Source organism: Haliaeetus albicilla, chromosome 4 (genome assembly GCF_947461875.1).
Source record: "Haliaeetus albicilla chromosome 4, bHalAlb1.1, whole genome shotgun sequence".
NCBI classification, from domain to species: Eukaryota; Metazoa; Chordata; class Aves; order Accipitriformes; family Accipitridae; genus Haliaeetus; species Haliaeetus albicilla.
Window position 1 is genome coordinate 30,170,524 of NC_091486.1, and position 25,683 is coordinate 30,196,206.

The 25,683-nt window shown below is 35.5% G+C and overlaps 1 protein-coding gene across 12 annotated transcripts in view; it reads left to right on the forward strand.

The window, feature by feature from the left end:
• The window catches only part of ADAM23 (ADAM metallopeptidase domain 23), an 82,947-nt gene that overhangs the window by 18,489 nt on the left and 38,775 nt on the right, over window positions 1-25,683 (forward strand). For 11 of the 12 annotated variants that reach the window (XM_069781687.1, XM_069781690.1, XM_069781693.1 and 8 more), the window contains exons 4-11: window positions 8,468-8,531; window positions 13,018-13,100; window positions 13,833-13,896; window positions 16,196-16,268; window positions 16,806-16,879; window positions 17,798-17,863; window positions 21,716-21,787; window positions 24,534-24,700. In XM_069781687.1, the coding sequence (XP_069637788.1) occupies window positions 8,468-8,531; window positions 13,018-13,100; window positions 13,833-13,896; window positions 16,196-16,268; window positions 16,806-16,879; window positions 17,798-17,863; window positions 21,716-21,787; window positions 24,534-24,700 (663 nt within the window). The remainder of the gene's footprint in view (window positions 1-8,467; window positions 8,532-13,017; window positions 13,101-13,832; window positions 13,897-16,195; window positions 16,269-16,805; window positions 16,880-17,797; window positions 17,864-21,715; window positions 21,788-24,533; window positions 24,701-25,683) is intronic. The other variant, XM_069781689.1, reaches the window with a different exon arrangement.

Here is a 25,683-nt window from a genome sequence, read left to right on the forward strand (position 1 = left end):
CCATTGACCAAGGGCTTGCACTCTTAGCTAAATGTCTCAAATATTTCTCAGCAGTGTTTCAGTTCCTTGTCAGCTACTTCTTTCATTCCTCCTAGAACTTTCTAGATCAGTCCTTGCAATATTTTTCCTTTTTTGATCTAATTTTTCTTCATCTCATCTTCTTCTCTTTAGCAAGTCTTTATAAAATAAAAAGTGTGTATGTCTGTCTGTTTCTAGTATGTTTTATAGGGGAGCATTTATAACTGCAGCCATAGAAATTAATGTTGCAGTCCCTGACTTTCAAGAACTCAAGTTTTGGATTCCCCTGTAGTAATTAAGTAATATCCCTATGCCTGCTGTGCAATGTATGAGTAGAGTTGTGCTCCGTAGAATGGCTATCAGTAAAACCATTGACCACAGAACTTATTTTAACAAGACTACAAGAAACTCAGCACAGGCTAATTTGTTTTTTTGAAATTCCACTTTTTTTTTTTTTCCATGCTGATGTACGAGCTCTTGGGATGTATGTTCCTGCATGGTATCTGGGAGCCTCTGGGAAGAGGCATCTTAAAGAATTTGTAAAAAAACAAAACATAAACAAAAGAACAAACAAAAAAAACCCTCCACCCCCCCCCCCCCCCCCCCAAACCCCAAACCCCAAAAAACCCAAACCCCAAAACCTGAGAGGATGTGCTGTTTGTATTTTAAAATGCAGACATTGATGTTGTGAATGTTAGCCCTCTTGTCAGACTGGTGGAGTGAAAAGACTTTATCCTGTGCACTCCTGATCCTGGACTTAATCAAGTGTGGATCTCACACCCTTCTGAACAGGGTTTTGAATGTCTGTCAGCTGAGATGCGACCACAGCCATTGGTTTGGTGGTTTGTTAGGGTCAGCAAGCTCAGGGCAAGGCAAATACACATTTGGGGCAATATGACAATGCTATAAAATTCTGTGTGGCAGGATGAGGATGTTTATTGCCTCCCTTGTGTAGCAGCTACAGGTATCAAATACAAAAGGAGGTCTGAGAAGAGGTGCTTCTCAAAAAAAAAATTAAAATGCAGATGTGCATATTAAACTATTTACAAGAGTTAAGGGATTGGAAGAACAGAAAAGAAATCTACTGAGGGCCATTGAAAACAATTTTATACTAACTCTGGTTTATGAAATCCTGCTGTCACAGATCACTGGGTGCTGAGAAAACTCACTGAAAAATTGCTATGTGTGTATCTGCTGTCAAACAACTACTAAGCAGTTGTCTGACTTGATGCATCCTTTCTTAGGTTATATTCTTACTCTTGCTCACATGTAACCACTGCAACATGGCAGTGCTGAAGAACTGTTATTTTGCTAATTTAGTAGATTTTTCAGTCTGTTTCTGAGATGGTCCGGTCTTGTTAATAGTGACATCTTTATGCTGAAGTGAATTACTGGGATCTCAGATTCTGTTATAGCCAGGCTGAAATCTTTGCATTTGGAGCTAGTATAAAGCCTATGTATGCTTGACATGATTAATTAAGTTCATCAAACTAGCTCCTAAGAGCCTATATAACTGAGTTTAACTTGATTCAATGACAGAACTAAAGTTGCGCAATATAGTTCAACATAGAAGCATGGATTAAGGGAACCAGAATAAACTTTTAGTTTGCTGGAGTACCAAAATGTATCTCTGATTCTGCTAGAGTCATTAATCTAATCTGAAGGTGGCCAAGTCAGCTCTCTATAAGTACAAATAAATTTACTTCACTGGTTTTAGTATTAGAAATAAAATAATAAAAACCCACCACACCCACATTTGGTTGGATTTTTCCTTCATAGTAAGAGTTAAATTGGACTGTTATCATTAGACACAAAGTAACAGAACATGTGGAGCATTCATTGAATTCTTTAAGAGGAGAAGAAACCCAAGTTTCTTTTGTAAATAAAGAAGCTTGCTTTAAATGAAGGAAGATTTGGCAAATATGGTTACCATTGAATGAGATCATTCTGGCAGACAGACGGCAGCCTTCAGCCTTACACTACAGGTTAACAAAATTCTTACTGATAATTCAAAACTACCTGTTTTCCAAGCAGGTGACAAAAAAAAATACATTATTGAATGAACTTGAACAGTTGTTTAAAGGAAATCTTTACTTTGTCAGTTTCTCTTCTAGCGAAGTTCTGTCATAGCAAATTACATTGAGGTATTTTCCATGACACAGTACTCGTACATATCTTCTGTTCATTTCTTCATATCCTTTTACATAGCCCTTTTTAAAGCGGTATCTTCTTCAGGGCTATGGTAAAGGAAAATATGGTAGAAACTGAGCGACATACTGTTCTTAATGTTCTGAGGAACTCTTCAAGCTTCTACTTTCAAAATGCTTGCTGAAGTAGCTGTTAAGATACAGCATGTTCCATTCTCAGATGGAGGGCTTCAGGACATTGTTGTCTGAACTCCCTTGACCTGACTCAGGGCTTCTTGCATTGAGGGAGGCAGACTGATCCAGAAAAGAATCTGGAGCATTTTCTGCACCATTCTATACAACTTCAGAACATGCTTTCCTATCAGTCTTTTTTGGAGCTCTTTTTTGAGGACCTCTTAAAAAATACCTAAAATATCACCGAGGTAATTTCATTGTCATGAATTTGTTGTCCAGTCATCCTTTTCTCTACCTGAAAGACAAGCCAAATGAAAACAAATGACAAGAGTAAGGCTGTGCAAGAAGTGATTTTTAAGTAAGTGTACTGTTTACTGTTATAGAATCATTATGGTATTAATACCAGGACTGAGGAGGGACTTTCTTTGATTCCATAGTTATGGAAAAGTTAACCTATACACCTGCATCATCAGTTGTTTCTTTTAATTGCTTGTAAACACAGATGCTTGATCCACAGTATCATGTTTTGATTTTTAAGCTCCTTCAAGGTAATATCAGAAAAAGTAGTGAAACTTTGCTGTGTTTTAAAAAACAACAATGAATATTTGCAGTATATTTATTCCTTGGAGACACTCTTGCCAGAGCAGCTTCAAAGACAACGGCCAAGTAAAGACTACTGTAAATACATACTAGAAATTTAATAATGAATTCCCATAAGAACAGTCAATTCAACAAAACTTGTGGGTATAATCGAAACTGGTAATAGAAACAAGGCTATAGGTGGCCATTTCATTAGATGACAGTGTCTTAATGATCTAACAAAATGCTGTAGCAAGGTCTCAATTTGTTTTTCACATCTTTATGTGCTACTAAACTGTATCTGTCAAATGGACAAAACATCTGATGGGTGTTAAGTCATTCAACTAAACTAGGTTGCTCAGACACTGGTACTGAGCTTGAATCATTTCAGAATACTTAAAGATATTCCTTGGTAGTAGGTTAGTATAAAGATAATTTAAGAAGCATGCAGGAAAGACAATTCAGCTGTAGTCTGATTTTCCACAGGCTGCATACTAGTTCTTGGAAGCTAACTTGGTTACTTGTGTATGAGATCTCTTTTAGTCATTTCATAGCCTTTACCTACCAAAATCAATTCTTTTCATCAGGTTAGATGCCAGCTGAGGTAAGCTACTTTTCACACTGCAGCTCTCCTGCTAATGAAAACAGCAGCAGTGAAATATGTGCTGGGGAAGTGGATGTGGGTTCTTCAGAAAGCATCTGCTACTTGCTTTAACAGCTGGTCTGTGTCTTCAAAGGCAGCAATTACCAGGAATGGCATATCCCTTTGCTGCTTATTTTACATCTCTCAATGTAACTCAGAAGAGCTGGTGCAGGACAGCTTAATAAAAACAATTACCCAAGACAAACAAGGCAGGGTGGGAGGAACTATAGAAAAGGACACAGTAGACTTAAAATTTTCTTTTTCATGAGTTCGTTCAGCATGTTGCAATTTGATGTGTGCATTGTAAAGCATCACACTAATGTGTCACTAGCCTAAATATGCTTTTGTCTGATGTGATAATGACTTGCATAATTGTTTCAATTAAAGCTTGCACTGTTTCTGGTGGTCGTAATATTGAAAAACAAATTTGCTGTACTGGGTGCATTTCTGCTCAATCCAAATGTAAATGAATCAACTGAAAGGTGACAAAACACAGTCCAGTGCAGATGAGGCACAAATGTATTTTCTAAAATTGAGGGCTACCTTTCAGAGGTAAATTTAGGCATTCTGTAAATTATAACGAAAGAATAAGAATTATTTTGTGATGTGGAGACTCCCTACTTTATGCCTGAGTTCTGTATCTCATTCCTCAGGTACTCGTACTTCTACATGAGCTCTTAATCGGTGTATTCCAGGCCTTTCTTTTTAATGCCACTTACGTAAAGGATCCCATCACACCTACTGGTGAAATTACAGTGCTCCTCTGTGTATCTGTCTTTCATGTTGGAAAAAATGTTTGAAAGTTATTTTGGTTAAGTGTTTTTTGGTTTGTTTGTTTTTTTTTCCTTGTCCTTAAATAATTTCTTCTGTCTTTTGTCAGATTTGTCAGCATTAATAACATATAAAATTTTTGCTAGAGACAATAAGCAGTTTTATGCTTATTTTTACAGCTGTTGTTATTCCTGGAGCTTTAGCAAAATATAGAATAAACTCCCTTACCCAAATCCTGTCTTTTTCTTTGCGGCAACAGTGGAACAATTTTTCTGGATTTTTCAGTTCTAGACTACTCTCTGCAATATCACATTTCAATACTAACCATTTCTAAGCACAGTTACAAATGTGTTTGTACTGATTTTGTTATGAATATAGAGAACAGGACTGAGATTAGCTTTATTATAGAAGCAACTCGTTGTGTGTACTAGCAGAGCCATGTTGGAAAATGCCTGCAAATGTACTGTCCTCCTCCCGTTGCCCCCTCTTCCCCTGAATAAGATTATGGTTGTCTCAGATTAGCAGTATATATTGAGGGATTTCTGGATGATTGGAAGTAAGGTGTTCTTTCGGATGTTTGCTAGTGCAGACAGATACTTGAAATAAGAATAAGTGATACAAGGTACCTGGCAAAAATCAGGTACCTACCAAGGTAGAGGCATACAGTTTAAAGAGAAGCTGACTGATTTTTTTCATGGAAAGTTCAAAATTCTTGCTGCCCTGTGTGAAATGTTAAGAGAAAAATGCCCTTGCAGTATTTTGGTGGTTATGTGTGACAAGCTTAAGAACATAATAGTGATTGGAAACTAGTGTTAAATACCCTGTTACAGGGTAGGATGAGAACGGGTTTGTGAAAGACAATAGCCTTATCATACATTTTCTACTCCAACTTCTAGGTGGCAGATACTGTGTTACATTTGGCAAAAGGGTGGTTCACGAATTAAAGGTGCGTTTTGTTTACAGCATGGCATTTGGGAAGTATATCATGAATAGCAGGCCTCAATTTTCTTTGGAGAGAATTTGTTCAGTATGGAGAATTTCATTGATGTGCCTTGTATCTAGCAGATCCCACAGGACAGTAGCGTTGGGAAGTCAGCAATAAGAAAATTGTAGGATCTGCTGGAAAAGCTGCTGTCTGCTGCATCCTTGCTTTGTAATTGTAACATATATATATATGGAGTATTCCATCACAAGCATGTCATGTTAGATATCCTATCATGTAGGACACAGTATATACTACCTGAATCAGGTATCCCTTTGCAGTTGGAAGTAATGAGAAGCTAAAAAATGGAAGCAGTTGGCAGATGAAGGAAACAGCTGGGTTGTAACGGAAGTTCAACCAAAATCCAAGAAAAGAGCACAGAACTCTGGAAAGATCCTGCAAAGGGTGGACTAAGGAAATTTTGAGGAGTTCTTACATCACATGTAATGGGATAAATCTGAGAGACAAATGGTGTAATTAAACTACAGTTAGTTGTGAGTCCCACAGTAGACACAGTGGGAAATCACCTACTGTGAGTCTTAAGAGATGCCAAAAGTACTAGATAGATAGCATTGAAAGCAGTTCTGAGATCAGTCGGGTAAGGTTAGTAGAAGAGGGCAAAAAAGGGGGTGTGAGAGTGTAAGCTTGAAACAGGGAGATAAATGCTGATGCTGGAATTCGTTTGAGGAAACCAAATGGTCTCCATGAATTGAAGCAGAAGTGCCTGTAAAAATCTGAATCTGGTCAAGGCCCTTTCAAGTTGAGCATAGTTTCAGTGTTTAACCATCCTCAGTGATTTTTTTAAACTTATATCTAATCAGAATTATCCATTTTCCTACTTGTGTCAGTTACCTCTAGCCTTGTCTATACCATCCTATTAAGTACCGATGATGGCAGTTCTTATGCTTCATAATAAGTAAGAAAAATGCAGAGAAGAAAAGGACATTATCAACACTCTAAAGTTTAATTGCTTTGATACGTAATACTCTTCAGAAGCTTCAAACCTTGCCACATTGAAGAAGTGATTGTTTGCATTGCATTTACACTTATACTATTTATAAAGCATTTGTTTTCTCTTGCAGAAAATTTATAGCTTACTATGATACAAATAGAGAAAGTTAAAATGATTTTATGCAACTGAATTTACTTTTAAATCTGGACTTTAAAAATATATCTATTAAATATTGCTATCAAAATGAAGGTTAAGACAAATGATGAGACTTCAGTAATTATTCATGGCTATTAGTGTTGGTTTTGCAGGCATAGAGTGGCCATAATGTGGTCTCTCAGTTCCATGAAAAAGGACTTTTAAGAGAATCACTGGTAACTGACTTCTGCAGGATCTTCTCTGATAAGTGTAGTGCCTGATAAATGCAGCATGAAGAATTGATTTTATGAGCCAGTAGTCCCAGAGTTGAAGTGTTACCAGGATTGCTAATAGCCTAAACTGAGTTTGAGATACCCATTATCTTAAGTTGTTCTTAGTCGTGAATTCCCATCAGAGCTATTTTGCCAGACCAGGCTTCCATAACGATGATGGTTTTTATTCATGGCAACAGTATTTTTGTTTTGATATATGTACCACTGTCAGACCCTTTAATGATTTTTTTTTTTTTTTTTTTTTTTTTATTTGGAAGGGTACAGGCTCTTAGAGGCTTGAAAAATGCTGAGAATTCTGGATCCCATTAAGTAAAATGCTTATCTTGCATCTATGATGGGGCCAGTTAACATATTTAACTGCTTTGTTCTCCCTGGGCTGCTATGCTGCAAGCTGGATTATAACGGGGTGAGAAGTGAATGGGACACTGAAGTTATCCCAGGATACGTACAGGCTAGCTAATCTTATTTTTAAAAAAGAAATTTGAACCGTAAATTATACAGTAAGGGAACTTTTTATGCTTCAGAAATTTGTCTTGCCAGAGTTAGGAAAAAAAATAAGAGTGAGGAAAGAATCTGAGAAGAAAAAGTGAAAGGAAGAAAAGGGGTAGTATGGTTTGGGTTTTTGTGTGTGTGTGTTGGGGTTTTTTTTTAGTGTTTTTTGGTTTGGTTTTTCTTTTAAGAACATTACTGTCGTGGTTTAAGCCCAGCCAGCAGCTAAGCACCACACAGCTGCTTGCTCACTCCTCCCCTCTCCCAGTGGGATGGGGAGGAGAATCAGGGCGGGGAATAAAACTTGTGGGTTGAGGTCAGAACAGTTTAATAACTAAAGTAAAATATAATAATAATAAAAAAATAATAACAATACTAATTGTAATTAAAAGGAACATAACAAAAAGAGAGAAATTAGACCCAAGAAAAGACAAGTGATGCACAATGCAGTTGCTCACCACCTGCTGACCGATGCCTGAGCAGCAATCCGCCCCTCCTGGCCGACTCCCCCCAGTTTCTATACTGAGCATGATGTTCTATGGTATGGAATATCCCTTTGGCTAGTTGGGGTCAGCTGTCCTGGCCATGCTCCCTCCCAGCTTCTTGTACACCTGCTTGCTGGCAGAGCATGGGGAACTGAAAAATCCTTAACTTAGGACAAGCGCTACTTAGCAACAACTAAAACATCAGTGTGTTATCAAGATTATTCTCCCACTAAATCCAAAACAGACTGTACCATCTACTAGGAAGAAAATTAACTCTATCCCAGCCAAAACTGGGACAGCGTTACTGTTTTTAGAAAAAACTGAGTATTTGCAGTTGTGAAAGTGAATTACAGGTAAAGTATATGCTCTTGTCTTCAGAACAGTTGTGTATGTATTTGTTCAGCCTTATATATACCCTGTTTAACTTTTAGATAAAATATAAAATTTAACTGAAAACAATAATGAACTAAACGTACATTTTGTCAGTACCAGTTACTGGCAGCAAACAAAGTTCTAAAGCCATGGGATTTTTTTTGCATATTTAAAAGGCTGATAATGTAATTGTAAAGCTAAAATACAGGGGATTAGATTGCAGAATGAAATTCCCCCTTCTGAAACACGCTGACTTCCAGTGCACCAGCAAACCATTTACTGGACACAAGCTGCTTGATTTTGTTAAACTAATATACAACAAAAGAAAAAATGGTTTGAAAATTCTAACAAAAAAACCCAACCCCACCCACAGCAGTAGAAAGAATATTTAGATTTTTCTCATCTTGATTTTTCCTTTCTTTGACAGTGACTTGTTATCTTCCAATTATGTGGAGATTCACTATGAAGATGGAAAACCAAAGTTTTCTAAGGTATTGTGCTCTTAAAACATGTCAGAATGGTCTCTCTGAGGGAGCAATGCCAATAAAATGTTAAAAAAAGAAAAAAAGTTTTGCAAGACACACAGAAGCCTTTTTCCACACATACAAGGTAACTGTGATCTCATCTTGTAAGGATGCCTCAGTAATGCAAGAAGAATTGTACAAAAAAGGAAAGTTGTCTGTCAGGGTGCGGGGTAGGCAGTGGTAGGTGGTAGTAGTGAAGATGGTCCAGATACTGCCAGAACAATTACATCTTGTAAAATGAAGGAGGTGGAGGGGTTGAAGTCACCATCAGTATAGTCCTCGTTAATAATTTACATGACCTTAGCACAACGTGCAAGGGGAAAGCATAATGGTAATGTAAGACATTCAAACAAACAAAAAAAACTTGCAGTGACTTTTCTTTGCAAGAATTACACAGTTGTGAAACAGAAAATTAAAGACTTAATTCCAGAGGTTAAGGTTTCGGTTATTACAAAACCAGCATATTGCTTGATATCCAATTAATTACATTTGTCAAACTAGCTCCCAAATTGAATGCAGTGCCATAGGCTATTGATCCAAAGACAAAAAGATTAAAGTTCTGCAAGATAGTTCAGCCCTAAGGGAACCAGATCAGTCTTTTGTTTGTTGTAGTAACAAAATGAGGACTGGTAGGTTCCTAGGAAGGTTATAAACTATGTTTTCAGGGAATGGCTTTTTTCATATTTGGCATGAACGCTGGAATACTTGTGAGCTTATTACATGTGAAATACATCTCTATTTAGAGTGGAGGAAAGCAAGCATTCAAGTTGCATTTATGCCTTCAGCAAATCAGGACTGTTGTTTGTCCAAGTATTAGATGTATAGTTTATTATTTTGCCCTTGTTATAGAGAATCTCAAATAAAATAATATATCACAGATTAGGGCAAAATTAAACAATTACATTGCAATATAATTATTGCAAAATACTGTTTTGTTTTCTTCCATGTAACATACTAAGGAAGTTGTTTCGTTAAGACTCAGTGCTCTGCAGAACAGGCAAAAATGCTAAATGATGCAAGAAAACAATTCCCTTTGGCATTTAGACAAGCTCATGCAATTGTCAGCTGCAGCACTAGCATTGAGCACTGCGGTTGCTGAATCATGAATCTGACTAGAAAATTATATTAGAACTTTAGACTCAGCAAATGGACTACCTTTGCATGCTGAAGTAACTTGATCCAAACTTCCCAGGGGATGTTTTCTGAATTGATTTATTTAGAAACAACAAAGAGCTCCTGAGGTCACATTAATCTGTAAAAGGCTTCATTATAAGTTCCGAACATATGCACACAATTTGTGTAGGAAATAAATAAGGACTGTATCCTGGTCTTTTGCAGTATCTTACAATCCTTTTTAGACCTGAGTAAGTAAAAGATTGTTTTGTTTCCTGATGCGGATGTAAAGAAGTGATATCTTCATGAAAAGTATTGTATTTTGTAAAAAGAGGTAGTCTATTACAAGAGTGAAAACACTGAAGAGCAAACAGCAATTTCTTCACTCAGATGACTGTCTTCTAAAAAAAATTCTTGAAAAGCTCCTTGTGTGAGAAACATAAGCACGATTTAGTTGTTAAAAAGCATGGCTTAGGCATTCTTACTAATGGAAAGGTAAATATGTAGTGATTGCTTTCTGTGTAGTACTTTGACTTTATAATGCACAGTAGTCTGTTAGGAATTTCATTCAGAATCTGATTAACATTAAATAAGATACAAAATGGAAATAATGCTGTGCATACTTAAACAAAAAGCATTTACTTTTTTGGTACTACTTTCAGTTATAATAATTGCAGAAGGAATGGGTCCAATATACTTGTTGGAATTCAGATGACATGACACCAGAATTAAGAATGTTTTGATGATGAATGGTACAGTTTTCAAACAGTGTGTGAGAGACACAACTACACCTAAGGGTTTTTAATAAAACTTTTTGAGAATACTTTTTATCTTTAGTTTAGCTGGTGTTATTGTTGATAGTCACTAAAGACCAACTACTTAAATAAAGTAAATTAGTATCATTCAGTTTTCCTCATTTCAGCTTCACTCACAAATAGCAGCAGCATTTCTGGTATTTAACAGCTTCTAAATTCACTAGTCCATTTTCTTTAGAAATGTCAACGTAGTGTTTCTTGGTTTCTTTCTGAACATTCATAGCTTGAACAGTCTGTTAATGGTGCTCTTGATGCTTTGTTTCTGTTAATAGAAAATAAATATACTCTTCTTGTTTACTCAGTTGAAACATTCCTATGAAGCTAGTTTATTTTACCCTTAGTCACGATAAGTACTTCTGTAAGCCTCTAACAGTCTAATCAGTTTATTCCTCAACAATTTACGGAATTTTAGGGATTAGTAATTCTACTGTCCAGCAATAAGGATAGAATTAATTTCTATCAGAATACAGATAAAGGATTTAATAATTTGCCATGTGGCTTCCTATAGTATGTAATCCTAAAAATGTGCTACAGATTTTAAGTTTTTATACATACTTAGTTATTTACAGTCAAATAATACAAAACTCTTGATAGTGCCGTAGAACTCTACTTTCATTACACGGAGAAATTAAATCATACAAATTTAGTACGTAGAAGAAAACTAGAACATATAGAGAAAAATCACAAATTGTGCAAGTACAGAAAGTAAAAAAATTGGAGATTTAAAAAGATCTTCATGACATTATTTTAACACTAGTAATTCTTGCATGTGAGTAGATGATGCTTTGACAAAACAATTATTTCTGAATTTCTCATCTGAATCATTTATTTATTGTAGTCTGCTGTTAAGATCTCCTCCTAGAAGCTTCCTAGCCTTGGGATACAGAATCATTCTCCCTCTTTCTGATTTCATAAATCTTTGTGAGTTCCACAAAATGAGACTGCTTCAGTTTGATTCATGTAGGGTGCTCTGACACAAAGTAGCCAGTAACTGTGCAGGTAGAGTACACTTTTAGAAGGTGGGGAGATGTGAGTTGACTCTCTTCAAGGTGACCCTGGAAATTGTTCAGCAGTTGGGAAACCTGGGATGAGTGCTGTAGTTATTAGCCAGAGACGGGCATTGGCATGTAATGGTCAGTATTTTCAAAAATCCACTGCAACTCTGTTTTGTGAGGATCTGTCTTGTCACTCTGTCTTAGGTGTGTTCTGAGCATGCTTGAAGTTCTCTGCCCACTTTAAGGAGAGCTTAGATATGAGCTAGTTGCTTCAGGAGAGGAGAGCTCAACTTAGCTCATTCTATGATAAAAGCCAGGCAGATCAAGGGCACCTGCATTTCTGTTCATAGGAAAGCATGTAGCGTTCACTAGGGTTTAGTTGGCATCTGAGCAAGGCTTTTCTGGATCAGAACTTTAAGATTTTAAAGTATGTACCAAGTTGTTCTCTGTGGTATTTTGGTCTCCTGCTGTGTCCTGTTTCCCCCCATATGTACACATACTGCAACTTCCCTTACATTCTTGCAGAGAAGCGAAAGACTACACACAGAGCTTCGTTGCACACCCATTTGGTAGCACATTTTGCACTAATTCTTTTCAGCCTAATCCCTGCATCAGCTGGCTCTTCAAATCTTGTATTGCAGCATTCAGCAGGATCTTGCTTACATCATATCATTAGGGCCTTTGAGAACTGAGGTTTTGGATCACAGTTTTGGATGTAGTTTGCCTAATTTTGTTTGGGTTTTTTTTTTTTTTAAGTCTCTAACATTTAAACACACTTGTAGGTAATTTAGATGTTATTATTTATTAAACAAAAGGCAGGACCTTGTCTAAAACACAATTGCTGACTTAGAGAAATATAAAAATCTTGCCATTTTTTGAATAATTTGGGGTTTGCATCTATTTGGAATTTTATGCAGTTAAAAACAAGAGTTGACTTTAGTACCCTTTTAACATATGTACAGTAAAAATGCAACTGTACACTTCAGTGTTACTAAATTAGATTCACTTTCTGGCTCATTCATCATTAGTGATATCGGTAACTACAGTCTAATGATGTAACATTTTAACTGATAAATTTTTAGTGAGACAAAATTGGTAGAACCCAGATCTAAGCCAAATACATGCCAGGTGATTGATGGATAACTATATCACTTGTAATTTTAATAGACCTGGAAGGTATCAAGAAACATTTCAATGCTCATGTAACCTGCATTATGTAACATTTTTACAGAATCAATGTACAGCAAAGAAATGCACTTAAAAGGTCAAGAATGCTGTGACTTAAGCAGAAGAATAACCCATGTTATGGCTTGAAAAGTTATGAATTAGTCTTTACTGGGCACAGGTTTTTTTCTTACAAGCAATTAGGGCTTGTCATTGGCTTTTAGCAATTCACTGTTTTCTCTGAAATTTTACCTAATGCAAGGTGTTGAATCTTTTTTTTTGCCTTGGTTTTAAGCAACAGACATTAAATCAGGGTAATTTTGTGTCTGTGTGATTGTTTGTTTGTTTGTTTTTAAACATTATTAGGGTGGAGAGCATTGTTACTACCATGGAAATATCAGAGGTATCAAGGATTCCAAAGTTGCTCTTTCAACTTGTAATGGACTTCAGTAAGTACACATTCCCATTTTTCAAACAAGGCTATTAACTAAATATTACTCTTTAATATTATCTTTTAATATGTAAGGGTCTGAAACTCTACAGGCCCAAAGATTTTTGGTGCTTTGAAATGCCAGTACCAGCTATGGCAAACTACTAGCATTTTTTTTTTAGTATCACTGGGATTAAAGTATTTTGATGCTGTCTCATGAAACCTTTGAATATGGTAAGTGCAAATAAATATTTCACCAGATGACTTATTGTGGTAAAGGGTAAACAAGAATTGTACTTAAGCAGTTTGCATGCTCAGTATTGCTCATGTATAATTCTGTCAGCCAATAGAAAAATTGATCTTTTTGTTAGATTGTACAAGGAAAAAATGTAAGAAATTAATCCTTTCTAGGATTAGTTACTGTTAAGTGCAACTCAGCTGTTGATTATATTCTGTCTGCTAATGTATGTCTTAGGACTTCCTCTTTCCAAGGTCAAATCTTTATTCTTTTTGATGCTTTTTCATTACATTGCCATTACATTCAGTGTTAGTTCATTAAAATGCACCTGATCTCTTAAAAATATTCTTAGCTTTAGACACATGTGGTAATAATGAGCATACATGGAGTTTATTTTAATATTGATCAGGTTTTCAGCCCTAAGTTTGGTTTTGTCTCATCAAAAATCATATCCTGGAGTCAAATTAATTACCCTGTAATCCTTAACATCACTTCTTTTTCTCCATGTTTTAGTGGCATGTTTGAAGATAGTACTTATTTGTACTTGATAGAACCGATGGATCTGACTCACAGTGCAGTAAGTTTATTTGTATCTAATTTATTTGTTTTGGGAAAGAGTGCTCAAGGAATAGCAAATAAAAGTATTAGAATAAATTAATAAATAAGTGACGTCTCTCATGCATTCATATGAAAACCAAAAGTATTTTAAAACACTTGCTTGGAATTTATTTATGGCAAGAAATGTGTAAGTATGAATTACCTAAGATTTTTCTCTGCTTTTCTTTAATCTTTCTTTTCCTACTTATTGTTATCATTTAGATGTTGGGAGTAGACTAATAAGACTGTTTCCATAGCAAATGGTTATGGACTGTCAAAAAGCGTTTATGAATTTGCTCTAGTACTTGAACTAAAGGATTTATAAATTTGTAGAAGGGACCTCTGGAAGTCATTTATTCATCCTTCTAAATAGTTGGATCACATTGCTCTTGACCTACCATGTTTCCACACAGAGCTTAATGAAGTAGATATCTAGTGGGTATCTTGCACTTCATATGTGTTAAGTCAGTCATCGCTGTATAGCTTAAATGATTCTGATCCAGCATATTCAAATGTATGACTATGCTGGATCAGCATGTTAGGTCTTTATTTATGCAAATATCTTGCTAACTATTATTATTTTTGTACTTCATATTAAGTTTCATGTTTTATGTTCCTAAAACTTTAGCTCTTAATCGAACTGACTCAATTTCATAGATAGTAGTAAAACCAGGTAGATTTCTACCTCTTGAATGGTTCAGATTTGAGTGATTTTCAGTGAAATAATTCTGCAACATTGAGACAGAGAATTCTTAAGGTTTGTATCCCACTTGGTCTGTAGGATATATTTCAGATGCTGTGTCGCAGTTCTCAAGCTTGTTTTGCTCTTGTAATTACCAGTATATGACAAATAAAGTAATGCTGCAGAACTGGTACGTTTTAGTGACTGTGAACTTGCAGTCCAAAGAAAGATCTGCAAAATCTTTGACTGCTGACACTTTCAAAGAAACTGGATCAACATTCAGAGGAATTAGTGTCATTTGGATGGTCATTTATTGGGCTCTAAATGAAACTGTAGAGACATGGGAAAATATTATGTCCAAAAAGATTTCTCAGTCTCCTCAGGATCACTATTACATGTCACGTGTTAAGCTATGTAATGCATTTTGATGTAGCACATATTCATAAAGGTTGTAAGCCTGAAAACTGACAGCACGGATACAGTAAATTCATGGAGATTATATTTATACAATGGTATCCATGTAGTAGGCAGAGGAGAATTTGACTAAACTGTTTTCTTGCTTGTGTGGACAAAGGAAGCCCAGATCTCTCTGTGTGATATTTCAGTAAAACTTGGAAGTAGAGCAAAAGTTCTAGTTATAAAAGTGAGATACTCTCTGCCAACTGTGTTGAGGATTCAAGTGGAATTCTAAATGATAAGAAGACAGATGAGATGAATATTTTTCTCAAAACTACTGAAGATCAAAATAATACAGCTACAGAGAGCTTTCAGAGACTCATTTTGTGATCTTACTACGTGGGATAAATAGCTTGGACACAGCCTTCAGCATGTAGTTTATTCAGCTTGATTAATCTTAAATATAGTAGATACTATATAAACTCCCCCCCCACCCCCCGAAAAACCCAGCAAAAATGTGCAGTATTTTCCTTCAGTGTGTTATGTATTTCTTATGGAAGCGACAGAACAGTAGGATCCTACCCTTTTAAAAGAATTGCTTGTTTTGGCAGGTACTGCAGAGGAGTTATGGAAGAAAAGATAGTTGTTTTCTAGAGCAGATACCAAAATGTGATAATTTGGGGCATGTCAGACTTCTACAGAAAATATGCATTAAAAGTCTTCTCCTTTTTAAGTGTTGTATACACCAATAAAACAGGGTGAAACAATCCTCTTATGGATAGTATATTGATTAGTTTCTTGCATTTTGCTGCAATTAGAAAGATACATTTTTGTCATAAATAATAATAGTTGCTTTTCATCTGTGGGAGGAAGATTTCAGCTAGATATTTACCTCTGATTTGATTTGTTGGAATAAACGGTCTGTGTTCTCTAACAGGAAGGCTTTTAAAGGACTCTTTTCAAGTAATCTCAAAGACATCTGTGATACTTTGTAGGCCAGTAAATGTGCTGAAGCAGAGAAACTCCATGATTTGCTCACGATTGTAAATAGATTGCTTCAAATTAGTACTATGCCAAATTGGTACTATGTTTGCTTGCATTTTATGGAAAAATAATAAAAATGATAAATACTGAAAGAAGTGTCTCACTTTTTACTTGACATTATTAATTAGAAGAAAATGTCACATATTTTTCTTATCAGGAAGGTAAAAGTAGGCCACATATCATCCAAAGAACTTATGGAACACAATCCTCCAAGCAGTTGCAGGACCTTGGTATGTTTTTGCTTATGTTATGAGTTTTTCAGTATTGGAAATAATTGTATATATAACTTGAAAAATTTGAATATGAGGTTAACAGTCTATATAAAATTGCTGATTATTTAGAAAAACTTGAAAAATAGATACTAACGTGACTTTTTTTCACAATTATTGCAATGGAATTTAGAGTTGTCAAAAAGCAGCTGAAAGATTTCCATCCACGGAGATCTGTATTTAGCTTTCTTCTGCAAATCATTTAATTTAATCAGTGATAGTAATGCTATTGAGGACACAAAATGGAAGAAAATGTATATTCTAAGCCCAGGTTACAATCTCTTTACCTCCCTTAGCATGCTTTAATTCTAACTTTAGATTTCTAAATTACTTGAGTTTTGATATGAGTTATTTCACATTTTGTGTATTTTAAAAAATGAACTTTTCTATAGCAAAGGTTCTTCTAATTTTAGTGATCTTAATCTACTTTTGATTTAGACAGTGTATATAAGTAGTTTAAAATAATGCCATGAAATTCTTAAATTGTAATTTGTACAGAGACTGAATCTAGTTCTGAATGGCCCTTTCTGTCTGAACTACAGTGGCTGAGGAGAAAGAGAAGAAAGAGAGCAGTAAGTAGCGTGACCCCGAGTTAAGACCATTTATAAAAACAAAACCAAACCCACTAATTTCCGAATTTTTTAATGTTGAGAGAACATAGGCTTCAGAAAACAAATATTTTTGGTAGCTTAATGTTGTCTCATAATACAGTTATCAAATGATAAAAAGAGATTATTTTTTAAAAATAGAATATTTGGAGAAAAGTAGATAAGCTTTCTAAAGTGATGGCAATACTATACGTCAATTGAATGGAAGTTTAGTAGTGAAAATGAGAATTTTAAGTTTTGAGTCTGCTTGAGGATAAAGAATAATTTTGAATTAAGTCTTCCTACTTTGTAGGTATCTGACTTCATTTTCATTTGGCTCATTAAGTAGCATGTTTAAATTAAAAATCCAAATGAGGACACCCAGAACTGGGTTACTTAGAGAACAGAAGTGGGCAGTCCTCAGGATCTACACATGCATATGTGTAAGCTAGGGGAGTAATTGAGTTAAAGAAGATTAATCTGTATTTCTTCACTGGGTTGCACAATCCACAGCATATTTTTTGAGGACGCATCTATTTTTTGTAACTTCCTCATTAAATCTGTGATGAATCGGACAGTAGACCAAGAGTTTTTAGTGTTTCAGATTTTTTTCCTCTGTGAAAATAAGAGAGTAGGGAGGCAGTGGTGGCTACTGCGCTGAGCCAAAAAGAATAGACTCTAAACATTCTTAATGATGTGACTCAGGTTCTCAGCCAGTGTCTGTCATAACTCACTAAGTTGCTGGAGCTATGATTATTTACCCTAGCTGAATGTCTCACCCAGTTTTTACAGGTTTATACATCCTACATAATATTTATGTGTAATCTTATTAAATCAGCTGCAATTATTTTTTAAAATAGCTACATCTTCATGATTTCTCAGAGAATTTCTTTAATCCGTCAGGCATCTCGTGGTATCTTTGAAGAAATGAAATATCTCGAGCTCATGATAGTCAATGACCATAAAATGGTAAGTATATCAATTCAGTGGTAGTCTTCCTTTTGATTATAATTCGTAGGTTGATGTACAGCACTGTGCTGCATCAGCTACTTTGGGTCAAGTATTTTGTTTATCAGCAGCTGTTAACATTTGTACTGTAAGACAGAGTATAGGCCATAGTACCTAATAATGCCTAATGTTACCGAAGATTTTCTACAGCAGTTATATATTCAAAATATGTCTGAAACACTTTGGTATCATATGGATAATTTGATATGCCCATAACCAACAAAGTAAAGCAACAAAACATTTATGTCTAGAATAAACATACTAAACATTCTAAAATTATATCCTGTCCTTAAAGTAATAAAGAAAGAGGTCAGAACTTGTTACTTTTAGTTTTACTAACTTAAATTTTAATGCAGGAAAGCATATAGACAAAACTATCTGATTGTTCTTCCTGGCTATGCCATACTCATAAACAGAATTCATAATGAAGAACAAGGTAAGTTGTTTGCTCAATTCAGAAAGTGTTTGTCATTTGATTTAAAAAAAAAAAAAAAAGGGGGGGGGGGGAGGGCGGAAAGCAGCCTACATTTTTTTCCTTTTTGTCTTGAGGGATCACTGGAAAAAAATCAGACCAAGTGACATTTTGTTATTTAAATGTTACTACTTTCACTAATTATACCAAGTAAGGCTATCAAAGTGTCCGTGTGTTACCCTTACGAAAAATCAGGAGGGGGCCTGGAGAGTAATAAGTTTTGTAAACCTAAACAACTATTTTATAGACCCTTTTTGAAAAGCATCACAAATTTAAGTCCAATAGCTACTTTTTAACTAAAGCATATCTCTTATGGAAAAATACTCAGTGTAGGTTTAAAAGTTTTCTAGTAACAAAGAATATATTGCAACCAACAGCGAATTACTCAAAAAAACCCACCTGATTGTGCCTTGTTCTGAGCCTTGGTCTCGCTTAGCTTTCTCAGCTGTTACATTGACTAAAAGGCAAATAAGGATCATCAACTCTTGGTATGACTTTGCTTCTGTGTGAGCAAGACCATTTTTAAAATAAAATTCTGTTGATAAAACAGTTTCTGCGTATTTTATGGGCAAGTAAAATAAACTTCTAAGTTTCTGTAAGAGCTCCTTGCATCTCTCGCTCTACTGCATGTTTTCCCAATGCTTTATGTTATTGTGGGCTCTTTTGTCAACACTGAAGGATGATTTTAAAGAGCCAGAAATAGCAGATACCAGAATGGGATGCAGTATTTTGTACTTGTTCCATTGCTGAATAGACATATAATACAACCTTCCCTCATCTGTTTTAATAAATCATAGAAATAGTCTGGGCAAAAATTACCTATATTTAATCTGTGTCAATTCAGCAATGGAGGGGGAATTTGAATTGATGGAAAGAGTCGGACAGAAATTTCTTCAACTGTTTTCACTTGTAAAGCCACTTGGTAGGAAACTATTTTAAGAGTGCTCATGTGTTAGTTGTTTAGGGGTAGGGCACAGTAACTGCAGTTGCAGACGTTTTGTTGTCTCGTTTGAGGTCTGTGGTTGGTGTTCCTTCTGAAGAGATAATATTTCTATGTCTGTTTCCTCTGGCCTCTTGTATTACAGACATGCTTGAAGGACAGACAACCATCCTGTTCAGTACACTTGTTACAGACACTAACTGTTGTCTCCACTCAGGCTTTAATTTGTTAGAACTTCAGACCACAAGCATTCAAGATTTTTTTGCTTCAGAGTTGTCAGTGACACAGAAGCAGATAATAATTCTTTTCAAGGAATAAAATGGATATACTTAAGGAAGTGTTCACTATTATGAGTTAAAGCCTGCCAATCCAGGAGCTCACTAAATGTACTTTTAAGGTTTTCTGCTTACCAGTAGAGGGCAGGTTTCTCCTGCAGCAAGGTTCTGTGTTGGAAGAAGTATCTTAAACCTCTGGTCCTTGGATTGTTAAGTGGTTAATACTATGTATTTTCACAAAATTTTCCCTTCCTGTAACACTAAAGACACAGCTCAACATATTTAATTAGGTTGTTGCACTTTCTACTGACTTAGTTTCTGTTTTAGGAGCTGTGTTTAAACAGAATATGTTGTATATTCCTGTTTATTTGGGCATTTAAATACTTTCATGAAAACAAAGAACATTTTCCAAAGCATATTATTTTACCTTTCCACTTCTGGGAAAGTTTGGGATTAGCTCAAAACAAAAAAACAAAGCCATCCTTCCCCCCTGCCCCGTTACTTTGTTCTCATATCATGGTTCCCTGGGGAGCAGAGTCCATGATGTGGATACTCTGTACGTCCTATGCACCTACTAGTGCTGTAGCTGGAAGTGCTTTGTTTTGAGAATAGTTATAGGGGAGGGGGTCTCTGCAAACCTATGTTGTAGGATCTTTGGGTATTAAAATCTGCTGTGGATGTGCTGAAGCATTGTGGAACTTAACAGTGAATAACTGGATATGTAAAAAATTTATCTTCCTACAGTCAAATGAATGAGTGTCATCATTAAGTTTGATGAACTTTTTGTTATCTTTGTGGCATTTTGTCCATATAAAACTAGATTGCTTGTGCAAAAATAACTGGAATGTAAAGGGATGGAAAATTTGTTATGATATAGTGTGTGTGTCACTTCTGACTTTGAATTTGAGAAACAGATTATTTACTTTTAAAAGCATATATGTCTTCCAGTTTTACTTTCACCTTTGCACCAAGCATAATTCTGGTAAACAGGATTTGTCTGTTTTGTAATTCTAATTTGGGAAGGTAGTTAATCGTCTAACTTGATGAGAGTAGCTACTCAGTTGCTCAGAGAATAGTCAGACCCTCTTGTTTCAAGGCCTCTTTTTGGGCACTGTGTTTTGGAGTGGGAATAGCTGACACTTTCATGGAACTTGATAATGTTTGCTCATGAGATTTGTGATGAGGTTTGTTGCTTTTAACCAGTAGTTGAAATTAGTAACAGTTTACCGTCTTTGTTCTATGGAATTTTGTGTTCCATTTCTGTGAAATTTTGAAGACTTATTTTTCCTGCCTGCAAATCATATTGTGTAATGCCATTTTGGTTTATGATTTTACAGTTTTTTGAAAGTCATGGATTTATGTTCAGATACCATAGCAGCATCTTTGGAAAATTTGACTTGGAACAGAGGGGACTTGTGGGGCAGGATGAGGAAAGACATGAAACAATTGTAACGACTTGCACAGAAATTAGGAAGCAGATCTTGTAATACAGCTCATCTAAGTCTATAGAAATGGAAAAAAAATTGCAGTTAAAACTTAAGCCATTCAGCTTAACTCTTTCCACATTCAAACACATATTTACTTTTACCATGCACTCCCTCTTCCTTTTTGTGCTTTGGTATAACTAATGCTACTCATCATAAAAGTCTTGTGCTATAGTAGAGACAGGATGCCTTTGCAAAGAGCTGTACACAGGACAAGTGGTAAATACTTCATCTTCATGTCTTATAATTACAGTCATGGAATGTGGCTAGTATAGTCTGATATTTAACTCATCAGGTTAAGCACAGTTTTAATGGGTACAGCATCCTCTCAATTTTGAGCTCATGTTTATGTTCATGTTGACATGTAATTTGGTCTCGAACATTTGAAATGTGGTTTTAAATAGGGTATTTCTTGTGGCTAAATGCTCCTTTTATAGATGTGAAAGGCTATCTAGCATACATGTCTTCATTTATCTTCGAGGGATTCTTGAATATGAGATACAGGCTGTGATCTGAAAAGCTTTTTGAGTTTTTCTGTTACTCTTTCTTAAAATATTAATTTTCCTTTCTTGCTGTAAAAATAAAGAATTAGTAATAAATACTGAAGTTCTCACTGTGTTCTACTTTTTTTTCTCCTTTTAGTTCAAAAAGCACCGTTCTTCAAATGCATACACAAACAATTTTGCGAAGTCTGTGGTAAACCTTGTAGATGCTGTAAGTATCTATGTTTCTTCTGAAAATGGTATCACTGACTTTGTTAGTTTAGCACTGTATTAAAAAAGTTAACATTAGCAGATATCAGGATTAAAAAAACCCAGCAGCCATAAAAATTACATTTTAAAACTCATTTCCAGTTCCTCTGCAGAAGAATAGCCTGGGGTGGATGTGTAAGAAACCACCAAATTATCCTTGGCATTTTTCTCAAAGCTTGCAACTGCCAGAGTTAGCCCTTGGCAGGGAGGGATTTCAAACTTGAAGAAGCTTTCAGTATCATTCACTGCTTAAAAATGACATTTAATTGAGTTTAGATTTGTGAAACAAATCTAACTACAAGTGGTTGAAGCTGCAAGTATGGTTCACAAAGCATACACATACATACTCAGAGAAGAAGAGAGTGTGAATAAAAATTCTTCTTTATAAATCTGTATAGCTGAAAAACGCAAAATCCCATTGTAGTACATGATAAATGGGTGGCACTGACACAGGTACCGTACTTGTATCTGTGACTAAATTTAGAACGATTTCACATAGAGCGTATAAACTAAAAGTAAGATTTGTGGTAAAATTTGATTTTTCTTTTTCCTCTTTGATGTATGTGTAATGACCACACACATTTCAGAGCTGTGTTTGTAGTGAAAACAGTATAGATTTTGAAACAGTATGGATTTTCTAGTAGTGATGAATATAAAGGCTAGCAAAATTCTGACTCTAAGTCTCCTTTCCATGTGACTTTATTTATACCAATAGAACTGCCTGATATGATTCAGTGCAAAACATTGTCAACAGTTTGTTTAGTTCGGAGGAAGCAATACAGTATTTGTTCTTAGTATCTTACATATAAGTATTATGTATACTGTACGTATATTGAAAACTTAGGTGAATATATCTATAATACATGAAATACTGGAAGTGTTCCAGAATGTTTTTGTGTAATGGTCTGAAAATGCCAGTAGTCTGAAGAAAAGTTACTAGAGCAGATAAAAATAATTGAAATAATATTTCTGCAATTTATATTGGACATTCCCAAAGAAAGGGTGGCATCTTCATTCTTTTCTCAACTGATCATTATTTCTTTGTATTCCTTCTGCATTTTAACAAAAGTTATTTAATCTGTCTTTCCTTTCTCTGACTATTCCTTTTGTCTTTCCATTTTTATTTGCTCTTTGTGTGTATACAGAAACACTCAGCTTCTCTCCAGTGTAGAATTCAGTCCCCTGATAGAGGTCTTGCAAAATGACATCTTAATGGCCTTTTCTTTAAACAAAGCATGGAAAGGAGCAGGAATTTCTGCCTTGTTATTCCCTTGTGTTCATAGGGAGTGGGCTGTATTTCTTGCTGATATATTACTGGGAAAAGGATATTGGCTTTCAGAGGCTTCCACGTTCTCTGCCCCCTCTTCCATTCTTTCCTTCCTGTTTGCTTCAGGAAATACGGTTTTCCTCCCAGCAAACACAAGTAAAGTCTTTATTGATCCACCCATATGTAGTTTCTGGGGTTTAGTTTTACTGATTTTTCTCATGTTGTTAACCGTTTTCTATGTATGTCCTCTGCCTGTCTCCCTCAAATTGAAGCATATTAATATTCTTTTTTCCTTCAAAGTTCTTGGACAAAATTGAGCTCAGCTGGTTGCTCCTATATTTATTGCCTTTTTTCCTAAGCTGAATATTATACACTGACTTTTTTATAAGGATAATGCTGCCTTGGTACAAAAGACTGGCATGCTAGCCAGTGCTAGTTTATTCATTATATCTGTCATAACTGCAGGACGATATTTGCAATTCATCTAGTGTATTGTAGGTATAATTTGGCAAAAAGATAATAAAAGCAAATATTTAATATGGTGCCTCATGGAGGTGATAAAAGAACTTGCCTTTTCTGTATTTTATGCATTAGGCAGCCAATGTATTAATTATCTGGTGCTTTTAGATCATAACTAAGTATGATCACTAACTATTCTTTGTGTCCCGTGTAAGGCTTTTGATGGGCAGACTGTCGATTGTGGATAAGGAATGCTTCTTTTATAGATGTGCAAGTTCTGAATAACTTTAGTTAATAAAATTTGGCATTTTATGACCTGAACCTAAAGAGAGCAGCAGTTTTAGTTCAGAATGAAGTATCATGCCAAAGTTAAAATGGATATTATAAAGCTGTTTTGTAATTATTAGGGCCTGATAGTTGTTTCCTTGTCTATTGCTACAGTGACATTAAAATGAATAGAAAAATTAATATTCATATTTAATTCTCACATTACTTGAGTAGCATTAAGTGATCATAGTATAAATTAAAATCAAGCATTATGTGAATTAAATTTTGGATATACTGGAGAACTGAGAAATTATTTAATCTTGACTTAGGAATTGGCTTTGGCTACTCTTTGTTTTTGAGATCTTTCTTTTCTTTTTCTTTAAGATCACCCAGTATACCTTTACATTTCTTCTTTGCTGATTTTTGTACAGGTTTTCTGCAAAACTCAGTGGTGAAATTATTTGACATGAGAATTTCAAAGAAAAGGGAGTAGCTCAAAAAAAGAGCAGCAAGGGGTTTTTTTTGTCCTCTAAAATATAAAATTTAAGTTGATCAGAATATTAATTTTTATGAAATCCAGGACGTTACCAGCTAACGATTTCCCATGTTTCCCTCCTGCTTTATCCCTCTTGTCCTTCCGCTTTACTCTTACTGGCTAACTGTGCATGTTTGACCCAGTGTTCTACTCCTGTGCCTGTCCTGTCTTTGCCCTCAGATATACAAGGAACAGCTGAACACCAGGGTGGTTCTTGTTGCTGTGGAAACTTGGACAGACAGAGATCGTATTAATATTCACCCTAATCCTCTGCAGATGCTTCATGATTTCTCCAAATATCGACAGCACTACATCAAACAGCATGCTGATGCTGTGCACCTGCTCTCGTATGTACCATCATACAATGGTTTAGATTATTACATTATTGTATACTTTTCTGTCTACTGCTTTTGTCTACCTGTCTCTTCTTGCTTAGTTTTTTGCTCGGTAGTCACTACATCAATCAACATCTGCCTTCCTTAGGAAGCTTAATCTATTTTTTAACAGGTTAGTCTATTTTTAGTAGGTGTAGTATATACCATGGTCATGTTGATATATATCTATACTGAAATTTTAATGTCTTTGCAACCTGGAGACAGTGTCACGTATTTGAAGTGTCTTCTCATGAGCCCTTAAGGACACCTAGTTTTGCTAATCAGGTGTGTAATGTACTGTTTTCCCAGTAAAGACCAGGAGGGGGCAGAGCTGACAGAATTATGTGCTGCCACAAGAGCATTCCAGTTACTGTATTTATTCACATATGTAGCTGCAGTGATGATTTAATGAGTTAATGAAAGGTCTTCTTTAGAGCTGTAATGAATTGTTTTCTGAGACAAAATGTATTGTGAGGGGAGATTCTGCTTGCACCATTAGGCACATCAACCTTGGGCAACAGTATTTTTTTACTTCATGGCATTGTAAGCAAAGAGGAGGAAGAGTGTGTTCACTTGTGCAGCATAAAGATCTTAAGCCTTCTGCCAGCAGCATGACATACATGAGGATGGAGTGACAAATGTCTTCCCTGTGATTCTTCTGTCATTTTTCTTCTGCACAGGAAGATAAAAATAGGGGATGAAGAATTTCCTCCAGCCTCTGTCATAGCTGTACTGCCTTAATACAGGCATTGCATTAAAATGCTAATTGCATTTTTCATAAAATATGCAAAGTGCTGATGATGTGCACTCTTAATTACTTTTATGCATGTATTGTGTCCTTTGCTGAAGAGTTTGCCAGTGGGCAAACAGGGTCTTCTCGGTGCATGGTGAAAGGTACTGAATACAAACTGAAATACAGGAAATTCCTTGTAAGCATTGGGGAAATAACTTTCAAT